Consider the following 24,619-nt stretch of genomic DNA (forward strand, 5'->3'; position numbering starts at 1 on the left):
TCAGAGGTGCCCAGCGACAGGACCAGAGGCAATGGGCACAAACTGAAACACAGGGGGGTCTGTCTGCACACCAGGAAACACTTCTTCAGTGTGAAGGTGACCAAGCACTAGCAAAGGTTGCCCAAGGAGACTGTGAAGTCTCCATCCTTGGAGATATTCAAAAGCTTCTGGACATGTTCTGGGCAACTGGCTCTAGGTGGCCCTGGTCAAGCAGGGGAGCTAGATAAGATGACCTCCAGAGGTCACTTCCAACCGTAACAATTCTGTGATTCTTAGAAACGCCTGTGCATTAATTTTGTCATTTTGTCATTGTAGATTAATCTAGACAGTGTTTGAGGGCAGGATTCCAGCTGGGAATGGCTGTCCATCAGTAACATCTGTGCTTATGGTTAAGAGGATGTGCATCATAAATACATTTTTAGTCTGGATTAGTTTTCAGAAATTAAAAAAACCTGCTCACAGCCTGATAAAGAACATCTTTGATCTATCAGGATCCATCAGTATTATTATTTTTTCATTAGATGGAAAAAATATAAAAGTTAAAAGCCTCTTAAGCTTGGATCAGTACCGATGCAAAAAATAACTATCTTCAAATAAAAATCAAAATGTGAAATTTCAACTTTATCTTTTTAACGTTACCCCACCTACAAATACATCCTCCCTTACAGACACAAGAGCTACTCCTCAAGATTTTTAAGTCAACTTTATCAACACTAATAAATTGACAGTTGATGTCTACCCTCTATTGCATTCCTTTGTGGATCAACAACTTTTGAAACTTGATGTCTGTTTTCCAAATCTGGAAAATTAAACCATATTAAATTTTTTACAGTCCTTTCCCTAGCACAAATGCTTCCCCTTTATTCAAACAACACCTTGTGCACCAGTAGACCTGCCCTGAATAAAAAACTACTACAGCCACAGTCTGACTAGTCACCATTCATCCTTCATCTAGTGAGAATTCCTAATTGAGGCAGTAAACAAGTAGCTGTTTTGCTTACAGCTTTAAGAGGTCATGCTGAAGACACACTGAATGAACTTCTTGTCTGGAGACACATCATCTCACAAAAGCAGAGGTAAGCACCCACTTAAAAAACTCCCCCAAGTCAGAATGACAAGCTTTGCCAGTGAGGTTTAATGTCTTCTTGAAACACAGCTGTGGAAATACCTTTTTTTCCCCCCCCCATTTATTTCATGGTATTGCATCCGCAGATGCAGTTTCAAATTATTCAAGTTATCAATATTCTCCATTAAGACGTAAGTAATACAAACTGCAACATTACTGTAATTAGCATTGTCATATCAATTTCCCTTAACAATAAGTAAAATGCCAAAGCTCTTTTCACTATTATTTTAGTCAATTCTAATATGACAGATATTTGATGGTCAGTATTTGCTTTTAATCTTCATGAATGTATTATCATACTCATAACAATGAATAGAAAGCTCTTATTTATAGCACAGAGATGTTCCACAGACATAATTCAGATCACTCTCTCTGGTTTCACTTTAATGTCAAAATCCTCCTGTTCTCATCTTATGTGATACAGGCACTTTCCTTTCCAAACAAACATTCTGTGTCATATTATAAATAACAGGCACCTTAGCCTGTCTTCAAGGCAACGACCTTGCCCACATATTTGTATATACAATGTTGAGCACCTCTATACAGCTAAATACTAACAACAGCAAAGTAATTCTGCATAACAAGCTGCTTTCACAACATCTGCAACCAGTTATTGTCCATTTCCATTAGTGAACATAAAATTGCTACTCTGTACACTCAGCCACAAGCACAATAACTAGATCATTGTAATCTTTTCCAAATGTTTTTCATAATTGTTCTAGCATACTGATCTGTCAATAACATTTGTAAGCCTCCCATTTATCACCTTCCCCCTCTACGAATTCAGCAAGATGTAAAGCCAAAAATACTTGAAAATTACATGTGAGAGCAAATATGTTTAAAATAGCTGCGCCTTTCTGAAGTGATAAATCATATTTAAAGCATACACATACAACAAATACATGTCTCAGCAAAGCAATGGGCCTTTTGTAATCATCTACTACTACTCTCTCCTCCTTCTAAGGCTAGTCTTGACAACAGCTGATTTCTGCCACACTTACACAACACAAAGCACCCATACATTCACTACCACTCCCTGAATGTTCCTATCATTTACAGCCCCCATTTACCTGTGTTCATAAATATTGAACGTAGTTGTCTAAGTGTAACGAACTTGCCAAAAAAGACTCCAGTCCAATACTTAGTATTTACCTCAATTATTAGCAGGGCTACATATAGTCTAATACTAGAGAAAATCTAGATTAACACAGACTGTAACACATTGCTTCAAATTTTAGCAATTTGCATGAAATTAGTAACTGGCTCAAGATGCTGTTGCATTTTTCTAGAGCTCAACAAAGCAGAGATGAAAGGGAAAACATCCCTCCAAGTCATTCTGCCTGTGTTTTTATTACCCTGCAAGGGTCGTATTCCTGCCTTGTTTTCATATTTGTGGCTTACACTGACTTCAAGGTCACCTTTTCAAGACAACAGATGTCACATTTGCATGAAGAAAGCCTAAAGAAATGCACTAACTTACTGTCACTTCTGAACACCACACATACTTTTAAAAATCAGGAAAAGTTGATACAACTGAAACTTACTCGGCATTCCCTGCAGCTCTTGGTTAATACTCGTTGACCTTCTGCTAGCACTTTGCCTCCATAGATACACTTTGCTGTAATTTGAGAGAAGGAGGGACATTAAAAATAAAGACATTAAATCACTATTTAAGTAGTAAACAAATGCAAGGGATAACACAAAAGTAAAACCAGTATTCACATACACTGAAAAAAATATGAATACGTTAAAAATACGCTGCCTTTTGCTTTCATTAGAAGTCAGTATTATATATAATTATACAAACAAAACAGCTAGCAATAAATTCATTTTAAGAGCAAGTAGTATTTTTACCCAAACTAACGAGAAAGAGTGAGAGCAGAAGACAATATGTACTGGACCAAATTCAGTAGTATTCAGCAGAAAATATCTTCATTACTGACATTCCGTAGATTAGCTACACTATTTGTGTTACTAGACATCTTCATGACTCAGCACAAGAACATTTACAGAGTTTTCCCATAAATGGAGACATGTATTAGCATACTGTTCAAGACAATAATACAAGCACAGATTTCAATTAAACCTTCATATTTTTAGTGTGCACAAAGGTGAACTCTTCAACTTGCTAGAGCACTGCAAAAATGGATCAGATGCAGCAAATGACTGTACTGAATCAACAAACTGTAAAAAACTATTTCAGAAAAATATTCTTAAAGCACAAATTAAATAAGCAGATTTCCCAGTGAAACTGAAAGCTCCTACTAAAAAAAAAAAATCTTGTCTGAAGTTTTCATCCTTCTTCTAAAGATGAGCAGCTGCACAACCAAACCAACCGACTAGAACACATGAGCACTCCTCATTCATTTCATGGCAAAGTCAACTAGCTTAAGTTTAGGACTACTGCCACCGTGAAGGAGGTCACCTCCAGCAAGGCCACAGTAGCAGACTGCTCAGTCAAGTATTACCATAACTATCACAGTCCTCCTGGAACTAGATGTCTGAATTTTAATTCCAGAGGAGGATAGTAAATGCATTAATTAAAGAGAATAGTTGGACTATTATGATCTTACACAAATCCAACATCCATCAAAAAGGCACTCTACATTACTAACAAGATCAATGCTAAACACTGGTAAAATAACTTTTTGTTGTGACGTTCCAGCTCTCTGCACTCAACCACGAACAGTTTGACCCATGACGCTCAAAGGATATCTAAAACATATGAATCCTATGTTGCAACTGAGCAAAGCTTTAGAAGTCTCCTGAGTCAAGGCTAATGCAGAGTGAAGTTCAAAGTACTCGGTTCTCAAAAAAAGTCACAGGTATCTAGTAACTGTTTCACCTCAATTTCTCTCCTGAATATCCAGGTAAAGGAAACAGGCACTTACAGGTGCATGCGTGTATCCCTTACGGGTGATACCCACAGGGGTAGTATTCCACAGCAGCAACTGTCATAGACCCCGATTACCCAGTTTTAAACATAAAAGACTAATAGATCAATTTTCATTAGTTTTCAGTCATAAATTTGCTTCTAAGGACTTTTTGTTTAAACTTTCACTCCTGAAAATGCTCAATTTTTGTAATAAGAAAAAAAGAATGCTCAGAGTTCTCAGAAGTACTCAGTTTTCTTTATCAACACTGCATTGTAAAAACAGGCTTCTTCCTTTTGGTATCCTAGTTTTCTTCACTCTTCTAAAGCTGCCCTAGTTTTTATGCCTGAGTTGTTGTGATCTCACTTACGAAGAAAACTTCAGATCAGGAAGCTTTGTTTAAATTAGGAATCCCAGTAACTATTTCTGGGAGAAGATGAATTGGAGAAATTCCTTTTCCTTTCTGTTTCTTTGCCTGACATGACTGCTTTTAACAAAAGAAAGGACATACCAGAAAGCAAGTTAACATACAAATGAGAACAATAATGAGATTTTAAAACAAAATTACAGCCTTTTGTCATATATTAGCTGAAAGGCTAACACAAGATGGCAGGGATCAAAACAGAACAGCCTTAATTTTAAAACCCTTAACATATCAGACGTTAGAGCTACTTTGTTCGTTAACCCTCAGCTAAAACAGGAAACTGTTCAATAATCCAGCCATTCAATAATCCCTAGGGACAGCAAATTATAACTGATGATTCTATCAGAGCTAAATAGGAAAAGCATAGAGAAATTAACACCTGTGGTGAAGCTCTTTGGAAAGCCTCCACAATTATTCCTATCTACCCAAAAGTCACTGACTGTGGCCCTAGCGCATCATTCTGTCAAGGAGCTGGCATTTACAATCAATTTCAATCAACCTTCATACATCTCTTCCCATTGACTGACACACTGAGTTCTTGTCAGTATAACGAGTCAAGTTTGTGCCAATCACTGACAAAAGGCAAGTTTGATTGTTCATCTTCCCATTACAAATAACAGGAACACAGCTTACTCATGGGGATGTACGTTGAAACTACAATTTTGTGCTTACAATTCCTTTGTGTCAGATTTTGACCACTGTACATACATGCATGTCAGCAAAGGAGTGTCAAGAGAAGCATCCATCTTTGTGGAAGAACTTTCTAGACTCTGAATGTTACAAGTAAAAACGTTCTAAGGCAAAAAACACAGGCCAATGTGGCCATTTTACCACCCAATTACTCTGTTCACAAACATCTTTTAGTAAGCAAAATACACATGCCAACATACAGCTGAGAAAGATGAGATGACATGAGTAAACAAGAGCAAGTGCAAGATGACAGCTAAAGGACATCTGTGCATGGGACTAATAATTCAATGACTGAAGAAGGGTGACGACTGAATGCTAGAAAAAGTGTTGTTATTTTCCTAATAAATCTTAAAATAATTCAACATCCCTGTCTTAATGAATGATTGAAAAACTATGCATGAAGTTTACTAGTCTCCAAGAACACAAGAGGAAAAAAAGAAAAAGTAATTTGTGCTCCTTAAGGTAAGATTGGCATCAGTATTCAGCTAAAATTTCTGTATATGAATTGTCTTTGTCCTTTGTACTACTATTAAGGCAACAAATACTGAATATTCCTTCCAGAAATGTTACGTACAGCTTTTATTTCCAGAAGAAACAGAAAGCTGACACTAGCACTGATCATGAAATAAACTTTTTTGTCTTTCCTCTCATGAATTTATTTTGAAATTAATTACAGCAAACTATCATTCCACATAGTGATACCAACTCACAGTCTGAAATTCTGTCATGTTTATTCTAAAGAACAACACCTTCCAACCCAAAATAAAAGATATTCAAAAAGACAACAGCTCAGTTTATTACCCATCACTACAGAAGTTTGGACCATGGGCCTGATTCTCCTCAACATCAACAGGAGATACAAGCTGAAGCCAAGTAAGGCTTCACAGCGCCAAACAAGTACATGAATAATTTTACACTGATGATAGGTGAAAAGAGAATGTTAGAAATTTGCAATGCTTGTTCATTTCTCAGCAGTTATTTATTTCCTTCTTAAATCAACCTTGTCACTGTGACTCATGTTACCTGAATTACCAGGACCTATGGAAGTCATAAAATGCTCTTGCTTTCAGGACAAGTTTAACACTGCTTAGAGGGTGAAACTAAAAGGAGCATGTGATGTACTTACCCTTGCATATTTTGCAGCACTGGCTTTCCACATGCACTGGGAGAGCATCAGGAGGACAATCAAGAGGGGGACAGGACATCCTTCGGCACTCCACAACGCCACTCTAAGCAAAGGTTTTTAACACAAAATTCAACTACAACTGTTGCTATTAGTGAGTATTTTATACAAAACATAGAATAAATTAAGTAAATGAAAAAAGCATTGTGGATTACAGAGCCATCCTTCAGTAAGAAGTTTAATCCTGTCCAACTACAAACTTGAATCAAAATGCATCTGAAGGTAAACCACCCCATTTGGATAGATATTACTGGTTTTACCCCACTTTCCCTGAGCAAAGCATGTTAAGTGGAAAACATAAGCCCATATTTACAAGAACATAAGCACCACTTTCTGTAGGCTGTGCCAATCATCTTTGAGATTTTTAACAATCAGTTTTCTATTTTCTTGAGCAAACAAAGACTCTCTTCAGATATTTATCAAATAATTTCAACGGGACAAGATTTACATACTAATTCTCTTCTGTTCCTTGGTTTTTCAGTGTGATAAACACTGAAAACAGAATCTGCATGTTGTTACCATGCAAGATGCAACTAAGCATCTATGAATACTATTAAGATAATGCTTCCTTTTTGAAAAAATTACTGCAGTGAAAACAATTCCAAACCAAACACAGACAATGCCACACTTTCACCCCAAAACCGTTAAGTCCTCACAGATATAATTAGAACAAATAAGAAAGCACTGCCAAGGGAAAGTAGAATTTATTTATGAAGCTTGCACATAACCAATGTCAAATTTTTATTTATTTTACCAGTTTCCCTCCCTATTGTTCATACTGCCACTAGATGCATACTGAAAACATAATAATTGTCAGAGTTAACATTATGTATTCAAGGACCGTTTTCACATTTTAATTAGGTCCTACTCCTTAAACTCTTTAGAAATTCTTACTTTGCATGTGCAGTTCCTGCAGTGATCATCTTCAACCCATGAGTCTTTGTCTCTATAGATCAATCCATTTACTTGACAAGTCTTCTCACAATGACAGTCTTCCAATTGACTCAGTCTTGTTTCTGCATAATTTAACTATAAATGAAAGTAACTTGATGAGATTTCTGCAATTCAAACACACGGTTTAAAAAAGCAAATATGAGAAAGCAGTACACTTATTTTTAGCCAAACCAAGTTTGACTACAACCTTTGAAACACTGAACCAGGATGTCAGCAGGTATAAACTAACCCTACTCCTCAGACTTTGATGGAGCTATCCATGCTAACTGACAACAGTTTTTGACTCAATCAACTGTCTCTTGTACTGTAACAAACTCCACTAAGAGCCCTTCAGGAATGTCCAGGCACTACCAAAAATACACAGACTACAATCGTTTTTCTAAAAAAAAAAAAAAATAAAAAATAATAATAATAAAAAAAAATCTTAATTCTTCATCAACCTGATTATAAATCTAAAAGCATGAAGATTGACAAGCTCATTTTTTCTACTCATCCCCATCTCATCATTGTTAAGCATCAGCCCTTTCAGAAAGGTCTTAACCTTGCAAGAGCAAGTGAGATTTAGAGGGGAAATAAAGCATTTTTAATCAGTGTAGAACAAAATGTGCCCAGACTGTGATTAATGGAGAAGCCATACTCCTGGAGTAAACCCTGGGGTGGTGGCTAGCTCTTAACACTCCTTGGTGTTCCCATTACAGCCCCAATTCCAGCGGCTAAAATGTGTATCAAGAAGCTAAAACTGATGCATCCTTTCCAGTATTAGATGTGCATGCTAGCAATTGCTGTTTACTGACGAGATGCTATGCAGTAAGTGCTAATTCATGTAGCAACAGCAAAGGACAAGGCTTTTTGGAACCACCCTCTCCTAAGCCATATCACAGATCTCCCCTTCATACAAGGTACCATCTTGTACCAGAGAGGAACAGCCCCTGTCTATGCACACCCTGTACCCGGTGCCATCATCTCTAATCCATAAAACCACTCAGAAAGACTTTCTCATTTACTAATACTAAAAATAATGAAATATATAGAAACAATATTTAGAAGTAAATATTTGCTACTTTCAGGCCCTAGAACTGCCATTGCTCTAAGAACTGGTGCCAGTTGGATAAGAGTTTCTCAAGGTCTTGATTTTTAACATTCACATTTGTCTTATGCATATAACCATCACACTGAAGCCATTGTAAACAGCAAAGCTACCAAAATCTGGCACCAGACAAGATGGATGCATACTCTGTTGGGCTATAAACATGATGCTATTATCCTACATTATAGGCTGTTATATTTTAATAGCAGCAAATTTTATTAAAAAAAAAAAGAAATGCACAGTGCTATAGTGTTTTTTACATAATGCAATACCCCTGAATTTCATATATTTCCATCCTCTAAAATCCCATCCACTTTCATTGAAAGTATTCTAATATGTCCCTTTTCACTGCTGCCAGTAAAAAAGCAACTTATTTAAGGGGAAGAAAAAGAAAGTAAATACTAGGCCAATTTCTGCGGTTTATTTCTTCCTCTCCAGTCCTCATGAGAGAAAGCACTGAATAAAAGCTCTTCATTTTTTTAAGTTGTTATTCTGGGATTGGTACTCATCTCCTCCAGATTCAGAATGATCTGGTGACTTCAAAACTGTTTTTCACATTTTAGAGGCAAAACTATCCTCTTATTGAGCTGCTTGTTTTCAGCACAAACCCTTTTCAGGTCATTATATTTAGTCATTATATTTACAGTATATAAAATATATTCAGTCGTTAAAACAGTGTTTGTCTTACACTTCTACTTTATTTACACATCTTGTATTTCATTTTTGAAAATTAACATCCCCATATAAATGGGCCATGTAAATTTTAGAGAGAAAGGACTTCAGAAATATCCAGATTTGAAAGTGGCACTTGACATTGTCTTTTGTCTGTCCTAGAAATTATTCCATAGAAAAAGAAAGCTCCAAGACAATGCATAGTTTCAATTTATTAACTTTTTCTGTCATTTGCAGTATCTTGATAAACTTTATTTACTTAAAAATTGTTTACCTCCTATTCTAAGAAATATTTTTAAATACAACAAATCAGTCAAGAAGATCACCAGAAGGCAGGCAGACAACAACAAACCCTCCAAAACACAGAAATCAATTAATGCATCACAGCCCACAGAATCTGTCCAGAAACAACATTTAACTGTTAGCAGCTATACTAGAGTGACCAGAAACATTCTGTTTGTTTCTCAACTTCAATCCTTAATTGAAAGGCTTCGATTGAGCATAATAAAAAAAATTAATTCCTTAAAATCGCTGAAATATCCTTCCAAATCATGTCAAATGCATAGAACTAGATTTAATGAACATTTAAAACATCCATAAAAAATTCTCAAGCTTCAAGCATTTTTTAGGTTATGAATAGAAATAAACTAATGAGGGAGAAGCAGCCCACACCATACCAAGCATTTTCCATATACTAACCACATCCTAAATTCTTAACCTTCAGGAATATTTGGCTAGCTATTATTCACAAAACTTATTTAACACTTCCCTTGCTTCTCCTCTGCCCATACAAATAACTGGAAATTGACAGACTTCTGTTAAAAACACATTGTTTCTGGCAAAATGAATAGCAAAAATATTTTTATTCATATAAGTATTCATGCCCATATAAATCCATGATATAAACAAACCAGATTAACTAGTCCATCAATGAACTCGAGCACTTGATTTTTCTTATTTTAATTCAAGCTTCAACCTTTCTGACCTCAACCAAGGAAAGATTCAGCAGAAAGTTTTGTGCTGGAAGTCTTCACGTAACAAGCACATCTGAATACAAAGCACACCCAAGTGCAGGCCCATAATTTACCAAAAAGAAATTACATTCCACTCAAAGAAATGCAGGAGATGCCCATACCGATTTCAATAGGTGGTTAAAGTTGCATGAATTATTTTAGCCATTATATTTAAAGAGGAGTTAACAGTATTCCAGCATGGCAGCTGGGAATGCTGAAATATAACACGATCCTTTTCTCCTGCAGCAAATTAGCATTTTAGACAGATTTCTAACACTCTGACCTATGGTGTCTCTCTATTTAAGGACACGAGATTAAATCAATTAAACATATCTACTGTAAAGATTCAGAATTAATTCAAATTACGATAAAAATTAAATAGGCTTTAAAAGGTAGCATTTATTCATCTTTAAAAGCTATGTCTTCACAAGACATAGGTAAGAAGAGGACATAATGGTGGTTAGCTTGTTACAGGTCATGATCAAATGCTCCTGCACACTCCATGACAATCTGCTATAGACAATGCTCTGCTGGGCCCCTTACACAACCTCCATGTCCCATCCTGAGCCAGCACTAGACTCATGGAACCCTGAGGTAAAGCCCAAGCAAGGGAGTACTATCTCCTCCTGCCTACATACTGCATAATTTGCACTGCCACCAAAATTATCGGAGTTTTACGTGATATAATCTGCACGTACACATTCATTGCAAACAACACTCACCGGTCTATTCAGCGCTGTAATACAGCTGTAACCAAACACAGATTGAGGGAAGAAACTGAAATCCTAGATAACAGCAGAGCAACAATTGGACATCAAACCACAAGGCCCACTTTTCCAAAACGTACGTCATGTTCATGCTCTGCATCTCTTGGTGCAGGACCAGGAGCTGGGGTTCATTGCTCACGTGCATTAGCGAGCTGTCCTCTGACCACCTGCCCTGCTAAGCGTCTGTAGGCAGCTCCACAGCCCTTCTAATCCTTGCTCTTTACCTTGCCATACATCACCCCTATATGATATATCTACATTAGTACCACTTGTGGCTATTGTGGCCAGGACTGGAAAAGCAGATACAAACCTTAATGCTTCCCTCCAGTCCCTCTATTTTTAACTTACATTTGTCTACCAAATTAACTCCCTTTCCTGCTGCATGCATTTTTCCTGGACAACAGTATTTCTGTAACAACTGCAACAAAACAATCAGTTCACTGCTATAACAGAAAATGAACTCACAGCAAAGGATTATCCCAGTACTACTTTACAGGAGCACAGTCTCTGCAGCACAAATAGTTATTTGCTTCCCCTCATAAAGTACTAGCAAGCAAAAATATAATTAACAGCAGAGAAAGCAAGTTACTCAGTACAGTGTGTAATTGGAACTTGCTCATACCACCAGCAGGGCTCAAAATAATTGCCTCTCTTTTCACAGTACAAGCAGCAAACTGAACTAAAAACTTCACATTTCACATGCGGAGTCAGCCTGTCCAAAGCATGTCAGCTGAGTAAGTGGATTGTCAGTATAATGCCCACACTCTCTAAAAAGAGTTTCCCCTTTCCTATTAGGAAGGAAAAGAATACTTAAAGAGAGCACAGTAAAAAGTTGAATGCTTTCATGCTAGTAGCACTACTATGCAAATCCTAGTTTTGAAATTCCTGTTCAGTAACTACACTGAGATTAAAGGCATCTACAGGTTGGGTGTAGTTGCATTTCAATCTGTAAGTAATTAAAACATAAGTGCTGTTTCAGATGAGACAATTAATTGCCATTTACCAACATTATTGCCCTTTAACCAAAACTGACCTCAAAAAGAGTTTACAGGTTGCCCTTTAATACACATCAGGGGGTTCAATCACCTCTAAAACACAGCTTCCCATCCCAAAACCATCATCCTTAGCTGAAAGACCTTGGCTAACACTGAGGTTGACTGTGTATTGTTAGAGTCTAAATAAAATCCCAAAAATCCTAAACAAAAAAAAAAACCACACACACTACAGCTTCTCATTCCTCCTATTCACAACCTAAACCAAGGCAGGTGCGTGCGTGCGCGTGTGTGTGTAAAAAAAAAAATACAAACCCAGCACACAGCACACCAGCTGGAACTGGGTTAATTTTTACACTGGTAAAAGCCATTGATCAAAGGTGATGTCAAGCTCCTCACAGCCAGCAGCTTCACAGGCATTCCCATTTTGATGACTCATTTCAGTTCCCAGGAAGGAGACTATGCCAGTCCTGAAGACTTCACAGGCTTTCCCACAGACAAACACACACCCTTCGACAGCATCACATGGTGAGGAAATTGCTAAGGGATTTCATTCCTTTGTTTCTCTATTTCTCCCTCAGCATGAAAAGGGAAATCATGCTAAGGCTTCTTATAAAAAAAAAAAAAATATCATCAAACCCTGGGCATTTTGTCACTATCTTACAAATAATAAGGCAGACAATAGAAACTGTATAAGGCTTAAGCAACATCTGTGAAGCAATATCCATAAGGTCAATGAAGATAGGGCTACAGGCAGAAGAAAAAAAAAAAAAAGCTCTACCATGAAAATGTAGAATAATTGCAAAAGAAATAAATACTTTCATGTTGGTCTTAGCAAAGAAGGAATGGGCAACTGACAAAGCAGCTTAGGTACCTACTTTTGCAGTCATTTTTGCCAGGAGTTCTTGCAAATCCATGATTCCTTGCACCAGACTTAAGAAATCACTGCAGGTTGGGCATGCTCAATAAAGGAAGAGTAAAAAGAAACAGAAAGGAAGACAAGGAAAGACACAATAACCCATAAATAACCAACAGTATATCAGACTTGATTTATCTGAACATAAAACGCAATCTGTTTACACAGAATTTTTGCTTTCTGGAAGTCTGCACATGCAAAAATTACAAGCCTGAAAATATTATTTTTAAAATAAAATTAATTTGTATGAAAAATCTAAAACAGAATAAAGAAATTGCTACTTACTGCGATTCAGATTAGGACACTGAGTTATATATCCATTAGGTATAAAGATGACTTTCACATCTTGAATAACACCCTTTGAAAAAGAAGAGAAAACTGGTAATACAGATTGTAAACATTCACTTAGATCTGTACAAGCTGTTTCACAAGTCATTTCTTAAGTGGGTACAAAAAACTGACCAGCTTACTCATGAGGAAAATAAATGAAGATGGACAAAATACAACTCCTCCTCCTACCTTCCTGTGTGTTTGGATATTAATTTTTATAAAACACAGAAATAATACTGCTTTGTCTTTTGCAATCACCAAATATAAGCTGCTTAAATATCTTAAAATGGAATGAGACTGGTGAAAAAGCAGTAAAAAATTATTCAAGCCTATGACACACTTTTCCAAAAGACAAAAAGAAAACACGGCGATACTCTTTAGTGGTTTAGGCAAATAAGACTGTGAAATCAAACCTTATGAAAAGAGATGTGTATATAGTGCAAGAGGTAAGTGAGAGTCAGTTGTTTGGTTTAATTTTAGCCTACTAGCTTTGTATCTCAACTGGCAGTCCATGTAATCGTGCTATCAGTTAGAATTAAATCCTCTTTCTGATCCAGACAGATGGAAAGATGCCCTGTGCAGGACTGGCAGAAGTCAGGACTCCAAGGTCAGAGCCAGCTAGTGCAGGTTCTATGAGGCCCGGGAACTGAACTTGGCAGGACAGGAGAGAGGAAGGTCCAAAAGGTGCAGTGCCAGCTGCATCCTCTGTTGTCCCTGACTTGCAAGGATATCCCTGACAGAAGCAGCAGACATGAAGGGTTGTCCCATATCCCTGCGCACACGGGCCTCAAGAACTCTAGATCCTTCAAATAGCCTAGAAAATGCCGAAGCTTGTGTTTGTTCTTTTAAGCTCAGTACAAAGCTCTTGCTCCATTTTTGTTTAACGCACTTACTCCACAAGATCTAACTTTAATAACATCATGGTCACTCAGGGAGAGGAGCAAGGCAAAACAAGGGACTTCCAGTGCTGCTATCTGCACTCTCCCTGACTATTAATTGGATGTTGTGACATGGCTCTATCTCCTCCCAGACACAGAAGAATTTCTTTAATTTGAAAGGAAATTTATCATCGTGACAGTTCTCTAATTAAATTACTCATTTGTAAGACTGTATTTTAATTTTCAGTTAAATTGCAATAGAGCGAATTTTGTGGACTGAGGACATAGTCACTTGCTCAAAATGTTGAACTCCATCCATAAATAAAAAATAGGTCTCAGACAGTCCTCAAAGCCTGGCAAGTATAATAAGTAACATTTAACATTTATGTGTTTATTTGATAAAACAGCAGAAGGTAATCAGCAAGCACAGTTTCCTGCTTACTGTTTCATGCTCAAATATTAACTGAAAATATTAATAGACATAATCAGATCACACTGTCTATCTTGCAGAAGTATATACATTTATTAACCTTTTCATCTATGAGAATAATGAAATCATCATAATAATGAGAAGTAATACTGTCACTGGAAATGGAACATCCTGAAAGCCATTTTACATACTTTCTGCTAGCAGTCATCAGCAAGAAATTAGAAGGTGAGGCACAAAAATATATTTCAGTGCTTAAGCCCCTCCAGTGAAAAGCTCAACCAAGAGTAAATGAGATTACAAAGTTTCACCAGAGCATATCACACAGCTAATAAGCCATCATCCAGAGAGAAGTGATGTCTTCCTCAGCCTTTTTTTTTTTTTTTTTAAAACTTCATATTAAACTTCTATTATGTTTGTTGCATCAGAGCCCCACTGCTCAATTGTCTTTGGGGTAGATACACATTTAAATACAACCTGAAGAGGAAACACAATTATTTTTTGTGTCTTAATTTCTGGCTACATGAAAGCATGTTACCATGGAAAAACGTATGAACTTCAAGTCACCAATACAGATGCCTTCTAAGTCTATAAACCCTCTGAAACAGAATTAATATGATCAAATATAGAAGTGAACCTTCAAAGAGCAGAAATTTTGCTGATGTATTTTTTTAATAGAAAGACTTCATTATAGCAAACAGTTATTAGAGCCATAATTATTGTAATACATATGAACAAACTTGGACTATTCCTCCTTCAGCATTAAGTCGAGGTTGCCAAGAGCTTTCTACAACCACAGCTAGCAGGAGAATGAGGCATGCACAGCTCCCCAGGGGAAGCCCAGGGCCCTGGTCCACTTTGGCACAGGGTGGAGTTCTTCCGTCACATTCTGTGAAAGGACGTCAGGATTCAGTCTTGACAGGGAGATGTTAGTGGTCAAAACCTTTCTAGTTTTTCCCTTCCCAAGCAGACATCACCTTTATGTTATCATTAAAACATTTAGCTAGTTACAACCAAAGCTTCAGTTCAGCATCAGGACCCTACTAGCTTGAAGAGTCTTCATCTGTGCAGGCAGATTACCAGCTATAAGATTAAATTCAGGCTGTATGCACTAAGTATCAAGCCCATCCCAAGAGGATACAGTACAAAAGCCCCGTTTATTGCGCTTCTCATGTCTTTATTAAATAGAGGACTCCTCCCACGTTCTGCGAAAAGGCTCATATGTTCCATGAGCTCTCGACTTCCACTGCTTTTCACCCTCTTTAAAACCTACTTCTCCCACAGAAATAACGGTGAACACACAGCTGTGCAAGTTGCATCGGCCAGGGCTGGTGAAAGGCTTTTCACAGAGGCACCGGCAAACGTGCCCAAAACACGGTGTCCCAGCAATGCTACGACAACACCAGGAGTTCTCCAGCAGATCAGCGCTGTGCTCCTCCCCACGCCAGGCACTGAACAGCTGCCCCAGCACTGTATTTACCTCACCTTAGTCTGTACGACTCCGAGACCACAATGACTACAGAGGCCCGAGTAAGATATGATGCTGTGCAGTAAAAATACCAACATACTTCTCAAGCACCTCCTATACAACGCCCATATAGAGCAGCAGGATCAATAGAGCCTGCTATAGCAGATATGAAAATTACCATCTTTCAATATAAATCACCTAGTCAGCAATGCATTAATAAGCTCGTTTCTGCAGCAGCTCTTTGGATGGACCCTTAGGGGAAAGGGTTATCCCCAGCGATAAAATGAATTTTGCAGGTAATTCTGATCCTGACAGAAATCAGATCCATCCTAGAGTGAGTGGATTCCCTGGATGTCTGGTATCACTCTCTTCCTCCTTTCAGTTGCAGTTACTTCGGTTTCCTAATCTGATTATAATGGTATTCTCTAGCCCTAAAACAAATCTTGTGTTTGGACCACACAAAGAAACCTGAAGGATCAGCATGTATTTTTCAAAGGAAGTAATTCATGAGATTCCCTTTAAAGCAAACAGACAAAGCTATCTTAAGTCTGCTCTACATTAGCACATGCCACTGCTGTGCTAAAACCATTCCATCTTGTCTGAACTCCAAATCCTTGGTCATAGCAGGTAAGTTACAACTAGTAAGAGATACTAGTTGTAAGTGGTGAGACTCCAATTCCCTTGATTATGCCACAGAGCACTTCATTCCCCAGCAAGGCCACAGACACAGCAGGGCTACTTATGGAATAATCACTCTAAGTAAGGATGTGGAACAAAAGCATAAATAAGAAAACTGCAGCAACTGGCTACAGTGAATAGCATATGAATATCATATCCGTTCCTTCCTCGTCTGATCTGCTGAAGAATTACGACCTAAAATAGGCATGAGAATATGGTTCAACATGTGCTTTAGTGCTATTCATTTATGGAGAGACACAGCAGTGGATTAACTACCACTGAAGTTAAGAAAATTATTGCAACAGCAAACATGATGCTTAAAATAGTATCCAGTGCTAGTTACATACGTTAACATGGCTCCAACACACATAGAAAAATGTTATTTCTTTTTTATTGCTCTTATTTCCCTGCAGATCTCTGTTTACATTAAGGAAAATAGATCTATTTTATTATATGCTAAAACAGTGAAACAAATTGCACTGAAAAAGAAAGGGAGGTCCTGCTGAGCATGTAAATATATGGGAAGAGATGTGTACTCTTTACAAACTGGCAAAATCCCAAGTTTTTGCGACGACTAACATAAAAAAAAAAGCAAGATTTCTGAAACTCTCAAGCAGGATTAAAAAAATATAACCAATTATATTTCTGCCCTGAAGAAAGTTAGTAAAATATTCAAGCATGCATAAAGCAAAGGAAGGCACTTGTCGGCTTTCATTATGATCAATAAAAACTGTCAGCTCATTAGCATATCATTAGCTACCCTGCTGTTTCCAAAGTGTTAACGTGTAGAAATATTAATTTACAAACATATAATATCGCAGAGTTCTGAGGCTCTGACTGCCTGCATAAAATAAGAATTTAAGATGGGCGAATCCAATATAACTTCTTTTTTTCCTATGTAGCTATAAACATATGTTTACCATCTGTGGAATTATGGGAAGCAGCTGAGGTAAAAAAACAACAGCTGTAGAATGAAATAATACTATCAATTTCAGTTCACAGTGACAGCTCAGCTGCACGAGGATGACATTTACTCTAGGTTCAGAACAACTCTCGGACAGTCATTTAAGTTAAAAGTTAGCTCTTGCCTCTGCTTCACAGAATTGCTACAACAATCTTACCATAAATAGTTTCAGGATAAAATAATTGTCCCAGTTTGCTGAAACCTAGGGACTTTGACTGAAGGTCCTCAGAAAAACAGCAACTTGTAAAATTGTCTCATGAACTGACAGCTTCAAAGGGAAGCTGAGTGGGTGGTAAATCACCCTGGCAACAAATCCACACCGATATCGAAGATAGGCAGATTGCCCTATCCACTATAGACTCTCTCACTGATAAACACTTGCGCTGTGGCTTGTGATACAAAACTGAAAGAAATATCAGAAACTTTTCTATTGCTCGCTTACAAAATAAAAGAATTAATTTTCAGTTGGAGGGGGTGTTTTTCATCTGTTGGTGGATTTTGTTGGTTCAGCAATTCAGCCTCAACTAGAAAATCATGTAGCCCCACCCAGGGGTCATAAAAAGCTGAAAGAAAACGTAGGACAGGGCTTTTCAAGTTGTACGTCATTTCTCTGTCCTTTGCCATTTTGGAAATACATTGCCATTACTTGAATCCTCTTTTTGCACTGAGAAGTTCCTCATGCTCATACTGGCCTACTCAATGATGATGTCTTGGGGAGCCTCATAAATGAAGATGAGCTTTCCAGGTAGAAGGTAGGAGCAGCCTGAGTCCTGCCAGCCAGCTAACCTTTCAGCCTGGGCCATTTGGATGCAATGGAAGCTCCAAAGGACAAAGAAGCTCTTGAACAAAATTCAGGGACCCACTATTCACTCTCTGTTGAGAAACAGAGGGACACACTTAGTTGAGAAAAATAGAAAGGAAGCTACTGCAGAATAGAAAAATCTTCTGTTTTGCAGCAAGGCAAATGCACTGCACAAAACAGCCAGTATCCACCAAAGCCAGAAGGATCACAGGCCAGAAGATGAAAGTCAAAACAGACACAGCCTGTGCGGTCTCACTCTGTCTCCAGGAGCGGCAAGGCAGAATGCAGCAGGTAGCCAAAACCTAAAGTAAAGAAACCAAGCAAAGCCCCCAAATGCTGGGCACTGTAGCCACTGACTGCGATACTCTGCCCTGCAGGAAGAGACCCTTTTCTCCAAGTACTGGACCTGCCTCAAATGCCCAGTCCACAGTTTCTACCAAAATTCATAAAATTAGATTTCAGGAGTGTATGACAATTTATCAGAAATGTATTGTTGACTATTTATTAATTTTCTTCTTCATGTGCCATTTCGTATCTGCTTACCTTAAAGAAACCATGTTTCCTGTTTCTCTGTCCCAGCCATAAATTGCTTTCAGGTGTCAAATTCGTTTCTGGGGGATCAATGATGCGTTCATAAATCCTGTAGAGGGAATACATTGCTGTTACTTGAATTCAATTTCTCCTCTAAAAACTTCCTAGTCAAAATTAGTTAACAATAGAAGATAGAAAAAAGAACAAAAACCAAAAAAAGTCATTCAACCAAATATTTATCACAGATAGTTACGAAGGTATATTATAACTTTCAAAGAAAAAAAAATACAAACAACACCAAATGAAAAAACTATTAAAAACACTAACATAGGAAGACTGCACAAGATTGAAACTCCCCTTGTGTAACTGTGCAGCACTAGGCTAAAGAAACACAAAGACAGAACATACCATAGTAGGGAAAACACTCAAATGAGACCATCCTGGCCTAAGGGTGTCCTTCAAACTCAACTACACCTTCCAGGGAAAAAGTGCAGTCACACACAAGATCCAACCAACCCTTTGGGATTTTCAGACTGTTTTGAATTTTGAATAGACTTCACAAAGAAACTTTATTCCACCCCTACTCCCATGGCCTCTTTGTCTCTATTTTTGTGTTCCTCATCCTTCCTTGCATCGACTTCTCCCCTGTTTGCTGCCGTTACTGAATTCACTGGGCTTGCATGCTCACATGTGCTGCCACTACTGCACGTCCAGCTTGGCCCTGTCACAGGTCTGGACAGAATGGGACCTCTTTGTATATGTTTGGTACCTAGCACAACAGGATCATTTTCTTGGTTATTCTTCAAAGAACTAGAAGTAATAGCAGTAAGAAATAACAGTGACAACAAGTAACATGAGGTCCATAAGCAAACTTTATATACTGCATAAACTTGCACATGAACGCAGTCATCTACATACCAAATTTCTAAAATTAATTCATGAAAAATTGCTGTAACAGCATTTCTAAATTCACAACAAACAGGAGTTTTAAAAGGTTTTGCTTGGGGTTTTTTTATTTGTTTATTTTTAGGAAAGCTGTAATGAAGTTTCCTTAACACCTTTTTCAGGAACTGAGACCACTACAATGACACTATCATTTTAGAACATGAAAAATTCACGACCAAAGATACTGACCCTGGATTCTCATATTGCCATGTCACATTGGTGGAAGCCATGAACTTACTGCTTCATAACAAAAACAGCAAGCCTAATAAGGATTATTGAGAATCTGATGAAATATATTTCCATTACTGTCCAGCTCACAGAAAGTATGTATTGCTGTGCAATCACACCAACGTGACAGCCAATATAGAAGACAGAATGTGTCAAGACCTGTAGCTTAAAAGGGTGAAATTATCTGTATGTTTAAAAGGGGTGGAATTATTTTTCTTCCTTCTTTAAAGCTATGGCTTTAAAATGAACATGAAAAATGAACACCAAAGAAAAATACAAGGCAATCAGCACAACTCATTGCAGTTACCTCTTCCTATTTTACACCCCAGGTGTTTCTAGCACAGGATCATTGATTTTTGCGTTGTAAGTTGCCAGAGGTGTTGAGTTTGCATGGCAAGGTTTTAGTAGCAGGGGGGCTACAAGGGTGGTTTCTGTGAGGAGATGCTAGAAGCTTCTCCCAAGTCTGATGGAGCCAGTGACAGCCGGCTCCAGGACAGACCCACCACTGGCCAAGGCTGAGCCCATCAGCGACCGTGGTAGCGCCTCTGGGATAATGTATTTGAGAAGGGGGAAAAACAATCTGCTGCATGACAGCAGCTTGAGAGAGGAGTGAGAGTATGACACTGACCTCGGGCTCTGCAGCAGTTCTGCGAGGCAGGAGGTCCCAGAGCAGGAGCAGAGGTTCCCCGCAGCCCCTGGGGCAGCCCCTGGGGAGGCAGCTGTGCCCTGCACCCAGGGAGCCCCACGGGGGAGCAGAGACCCACCTGCAGCCCGGGGGGACCCCACGCCAGAGCAGGGGGATGCCCCGAGGAGGCTGTGACCCTGCGGGAAGCCCGCGCTGAGCAGGCTCCTGGCAGGACCTGAGGACCCACGGAGAGAGGAGCCCGGGCTGGAGCAGGTTTGCTGGCAGGACTGGTGACCCCGCGGGGGACCCAGCCTGGAGCAGGTTGTGAAGAGCTGCAGCCCGTGGGAAGGACTCACACTGGAGACGTTTGTGGAGGACTGTGTCCCCTGGGAGGGACCCCACGCTGGAGCAGGGGAAGTGTGGGAGGAGGAAAGAGCAGCAGAGACAACATGGGATCTACTAACCACAACCCCCAGTCCCACTGAGCCACTGGGGGGAGAAAGTGGAGAAATCAGGAGTGAACTGAGCCCAGGAAGAAGGGAGGGGTGAGGGGAAGGTTTTTTTAAGATTTGGTCTTATTTCTCATTACCCTTCTCTGATTTGATTGGTAATAAATTAAACTAATTTCCCCAAGTGGAGTCTGTTTTGCCTGTGATGGTAACTGGCGAGTGATCTCTCCCTGTCCTTATCTCAACCCACAAGCCTTTTCTCTCCCCTGCCCAGCTGAGGAGGGGGAATGATAGAGCGGCTTTGGTGGGCACCTGGCATCCAGCCAAGGCCAAACCACTTTACCATGTTACTGGAAAATTCATACATTTGCAGAAGGCTAGAATAACCTCCAATTTTTAAGGAGCTTCAAGAAAGCTCTATAAAGTTTTTTATGTCAAAGTATAGAGTCACCCACTTTTGCTTATCCAGAAAAGAACAAATGGAAGCAATCTAAAAAACTAGAGGCAAACTCAACAATAACAACAAAAATCTCAAACCTAACAACAAAATAGTTACATGAAAATTCCAGCTTAAGAATGTGAGTACAGGAGTCAGAAGACTTCTAATACTCATTAATTTTATTGTTCAAGTTTATTATAGTTACTATCAGCCCTAATTCATCACATTTCATCAACATAATACATTCAAAGCTCTAGGAAATTTCTGCCTCCACTAGTTAACTACATCTTACTATCTATAAAATTACCATGCTGAGCTGTTTTACCTGCTCTAACAGCAAAACAAGACGATATTCTTTTAAACCACCTTTCAAAAATTACAAGAATTTTGCAGGCACCACCTCTATCAATATTTTAAAGTGTAAGTAGACCCCTTCTGCCATACCTCATGCAATATTGAAGACTCACTCAAATGCAAAACTGCTGCAAAATGCTGAATGAGGAACAAAGAATTGACATGCTCCTAGAGAAAACTAACCACTGAATTGCACTATCACATTAGGAATTTCACTTTGGATATATAACACATCTTTATTCATGACTTAGGTTAATAATGTCCTCATCAGAAAATTTCTAATCTTGTAAGAAGACTAGGCAACACTCCATAAAGAAACTCCATTTCTGTTAACAGATAAAATCCCAGTGTTGACCAGGTTCAACAAAGCTACTTACTGAAGAATATTTGATTTTTATTCACCTGTCCTAGTTAAAGTTTATAAGGAATAATGTAATATATGTCTGCAATTACATACAAAAAAACCCGAAAACCTAACTGACATTATTATATGACAGTTCAAGAATAGCAAGTAAGGAAGACAAATCAGAGACAGGCTAAAGCAGTTTGTCTTTTCTGATGATTTAACAAAGACTTCCAACATATGTGGAAAAGGCTATAGGGACGATCCTTCCAGAGTCTCTTCAGAAAGTGCCATTCATATGACACATGTTCAGGATTTCCTATATTCCTCTACTGTTCCACTCTAATTCCATTTCTGAAGCAGGAATTAACTTAAGGAATTAATTAAAGGTTGGTTCGTGCCTTATATGTCTAAGAGACTGGTTGGTTTTCTTCTCCATAGATCTGCCCATGGAGTAACAGGTTTAGGATTCAAGAGAAAGCATAAGATTTAGATCAGTCCTTGCTTATCTTTCCATGTAAAAATATGTTTTGATTGACACTATTTGTTTTGTGAACAATGAGAGTTTATTCCTGCATACCATTAAACGTCAGCAAAAAAGCCCCAGCAAGCATACACAGTTTATCACTGCCTCTATAATGCCCTCTATACTCCTGGGAAATGAAAATGTTAAAAAGCACATCTGAATTTGTAACAGTCAAAAACAGAATCACAAGGAACATGGTTCACTCTATACTACCTGTCTAATGAAGAAGAATTTTTAAAATAAATAAATAAAACAAACAAGAGCCCTGCAACTCCTGACCAAAAGGGAAAGTGATACTAAAAAAAAAAATCCAAGGGACATTTCCAGCAAGACTGGAAGCTGCTACACAATGGTAAAACAATATACAATGAAAAACTGGAACCACGTGGAAGTTTTTTAATCAATATGAGCAAAGAAACATGACAGAATTCCTAACTCTCAATCAGTGGATTTAATAAAGCTGAAAACAAACCTTTTCAAATATCAGGGAACAAAGTTTCACCAGCTACATGCATTGGTAGCTGATAGCCAGCAGAGCTGACTGCCCTGCAGCTGGAGTACAGCCTGGGATGGGGCATGTCTCCTGGGCACCACGTTCATGGTTTAAGTCACAAGAACATGGTAAGTGGTGCAGCCTTCTTAGAGCAGGTTTTTGAGAAGGAGAGAGACCTCATGTGTATTGAAGACACCTTGTCCATACAAAATGGTTAAGGCAACACTTGTGTAAATAGTTGGGAATATGGTTTCACCCAGATATTAGGATTACCCACATATGTATGCCACTTACAAATCTATCAAATATTACTGATTATTCCGGTCATTTTTCAGGGGTCTTCTATACTTAGACAAACCCACAAAGCATGAACATTTTGCCACATATCTCAAAGTGCATCGAGAAAAGTTACTACTTAGATGTTAAATTCTCGTCTAACTATTGCTTGTGAAGTGGAAAAAACCCTTGCTCTGCTCCCCTTTCTGTATTGGTTTTCTTTTAGAAGAAAAGAGGTGGTTTTCAGGCTGAAAAACTACTGTTGCTGAATAGACACAAAAGGATTCTTCTTTTTTTACAGCTACATTAAGCTTCCACATCATTCTCATTCCCTTTGCTTGATTTTCTGGGCTGAGATGTGTCACCTTCTATGGCTTTATCCACACTTGACCAATACTTTTGTATTTGGCATATGAATAGCTAAATTATATCTACTACACTTCCAGTTTATGAAGTGCTGGTCTAGAGCTCCTTGGAGATCAGTTTCCAATATATTTGGCTTTGATACCCACACAGAGAAATGTGCAATACACTTCACAAGAACAGAAATGCTTAGAAAGAGGACTCCAGGGAACTGTGGTCTCTAAAATTACTGCAGACTGAATAGGCCCTGCAGCATGAGGAGACCCAGGTCTCTAGGTTAATGGAAGCTCTACTCCATACTTCAGACTTTCAGATTTATGATTACTGGATCCACTTGCCAAGAGAAAGCTTGATTTGTCCCTACTTTATGCTGACATATTTCAAAGAAGCTAAACCATAAACCTGAAGTAATACAACCATGAGCCAATTGTTCTTTCTTGAAATTTTCATGCTAAGAATACGTTCACTTACCACTAATCCATTTTAGATAAACATAGTAAGAAAAACACCTGTTAATTGACAAAGACCCATGATATCCTTGTGGTTTGTATCTCTATCTCTACCCTATCTGCAGACTTTGATTTATTAAGCATTCTTATGCAATCTTTCAAAACACCTTTTTCAAGGACGTGTTCCAAACAGGCATCTGTGACATAATGAATACAATGTGTAGAAAACAGAAAATCTATAGAGTAATCAGTGGGTTCCTGAAAGGAAGCACATCTAAAATATTTGCACACAAATAAACAAACACACACCTCTGCATAGAGGAAGAGCCTCTCTAGAAATCAAGCTCTGTTGGA

The 24,619-nt window shown here is 38.3% G+C and overlaps 1 protein-coding gene across 2 annotated transcripts in view; it reads right to left on the reverse strand.

The window, feature by feature from the left end:
- Positions 1-24,619, reverse strand: part of NELL1 (neural EGFL like 1) — a 296,852-nt gene that overhangs the window by 217,193 nt on the left and 55,040 nt on the right. For both annotated transcript variants that reach the window (XM_074918430.1, XM_074918429.1), the window contains exons 5-10: positions 18,788-18,884; positions 12,983-13,055; positions 12,660-12,742; positions 7,191-7,325; positions 6,240-6,342; positions 2,671-2,744 (exon numbers count right to left, since the gene is read on the reverse strand). In XM_074918430.1, coding sequence (XP_074774531.1) covers positions 2,671-2,744; positions 6,240-6,342; positions 7,191-7,325; positions 12,660-12,742; positions 12,983-13,055; positions 18,788-18,884 — 565 coding nt within the window. The remainder of the gene's footprint in view (positions 1-2,670; positions 2,745-6,239; positions 6,343-7,190; positions 7,326-12,659; positions 12,743-12,982; positions 13,056-18,787; positions 18,885-24,619) is intronic.

The sequence above is a fragment of the Athene noctua genome, chromosome 14 (genome assembly GCF_965140245.1).
Source record: "Athene noctua chromosome 14, bAthNoc1.hap1.1, whole genome shotgun sequence".
NCBI lineage: Eukaryota > Metazoa > Chordata > Aves > Strigiformes > Strigidae > Athene > Athene noctua.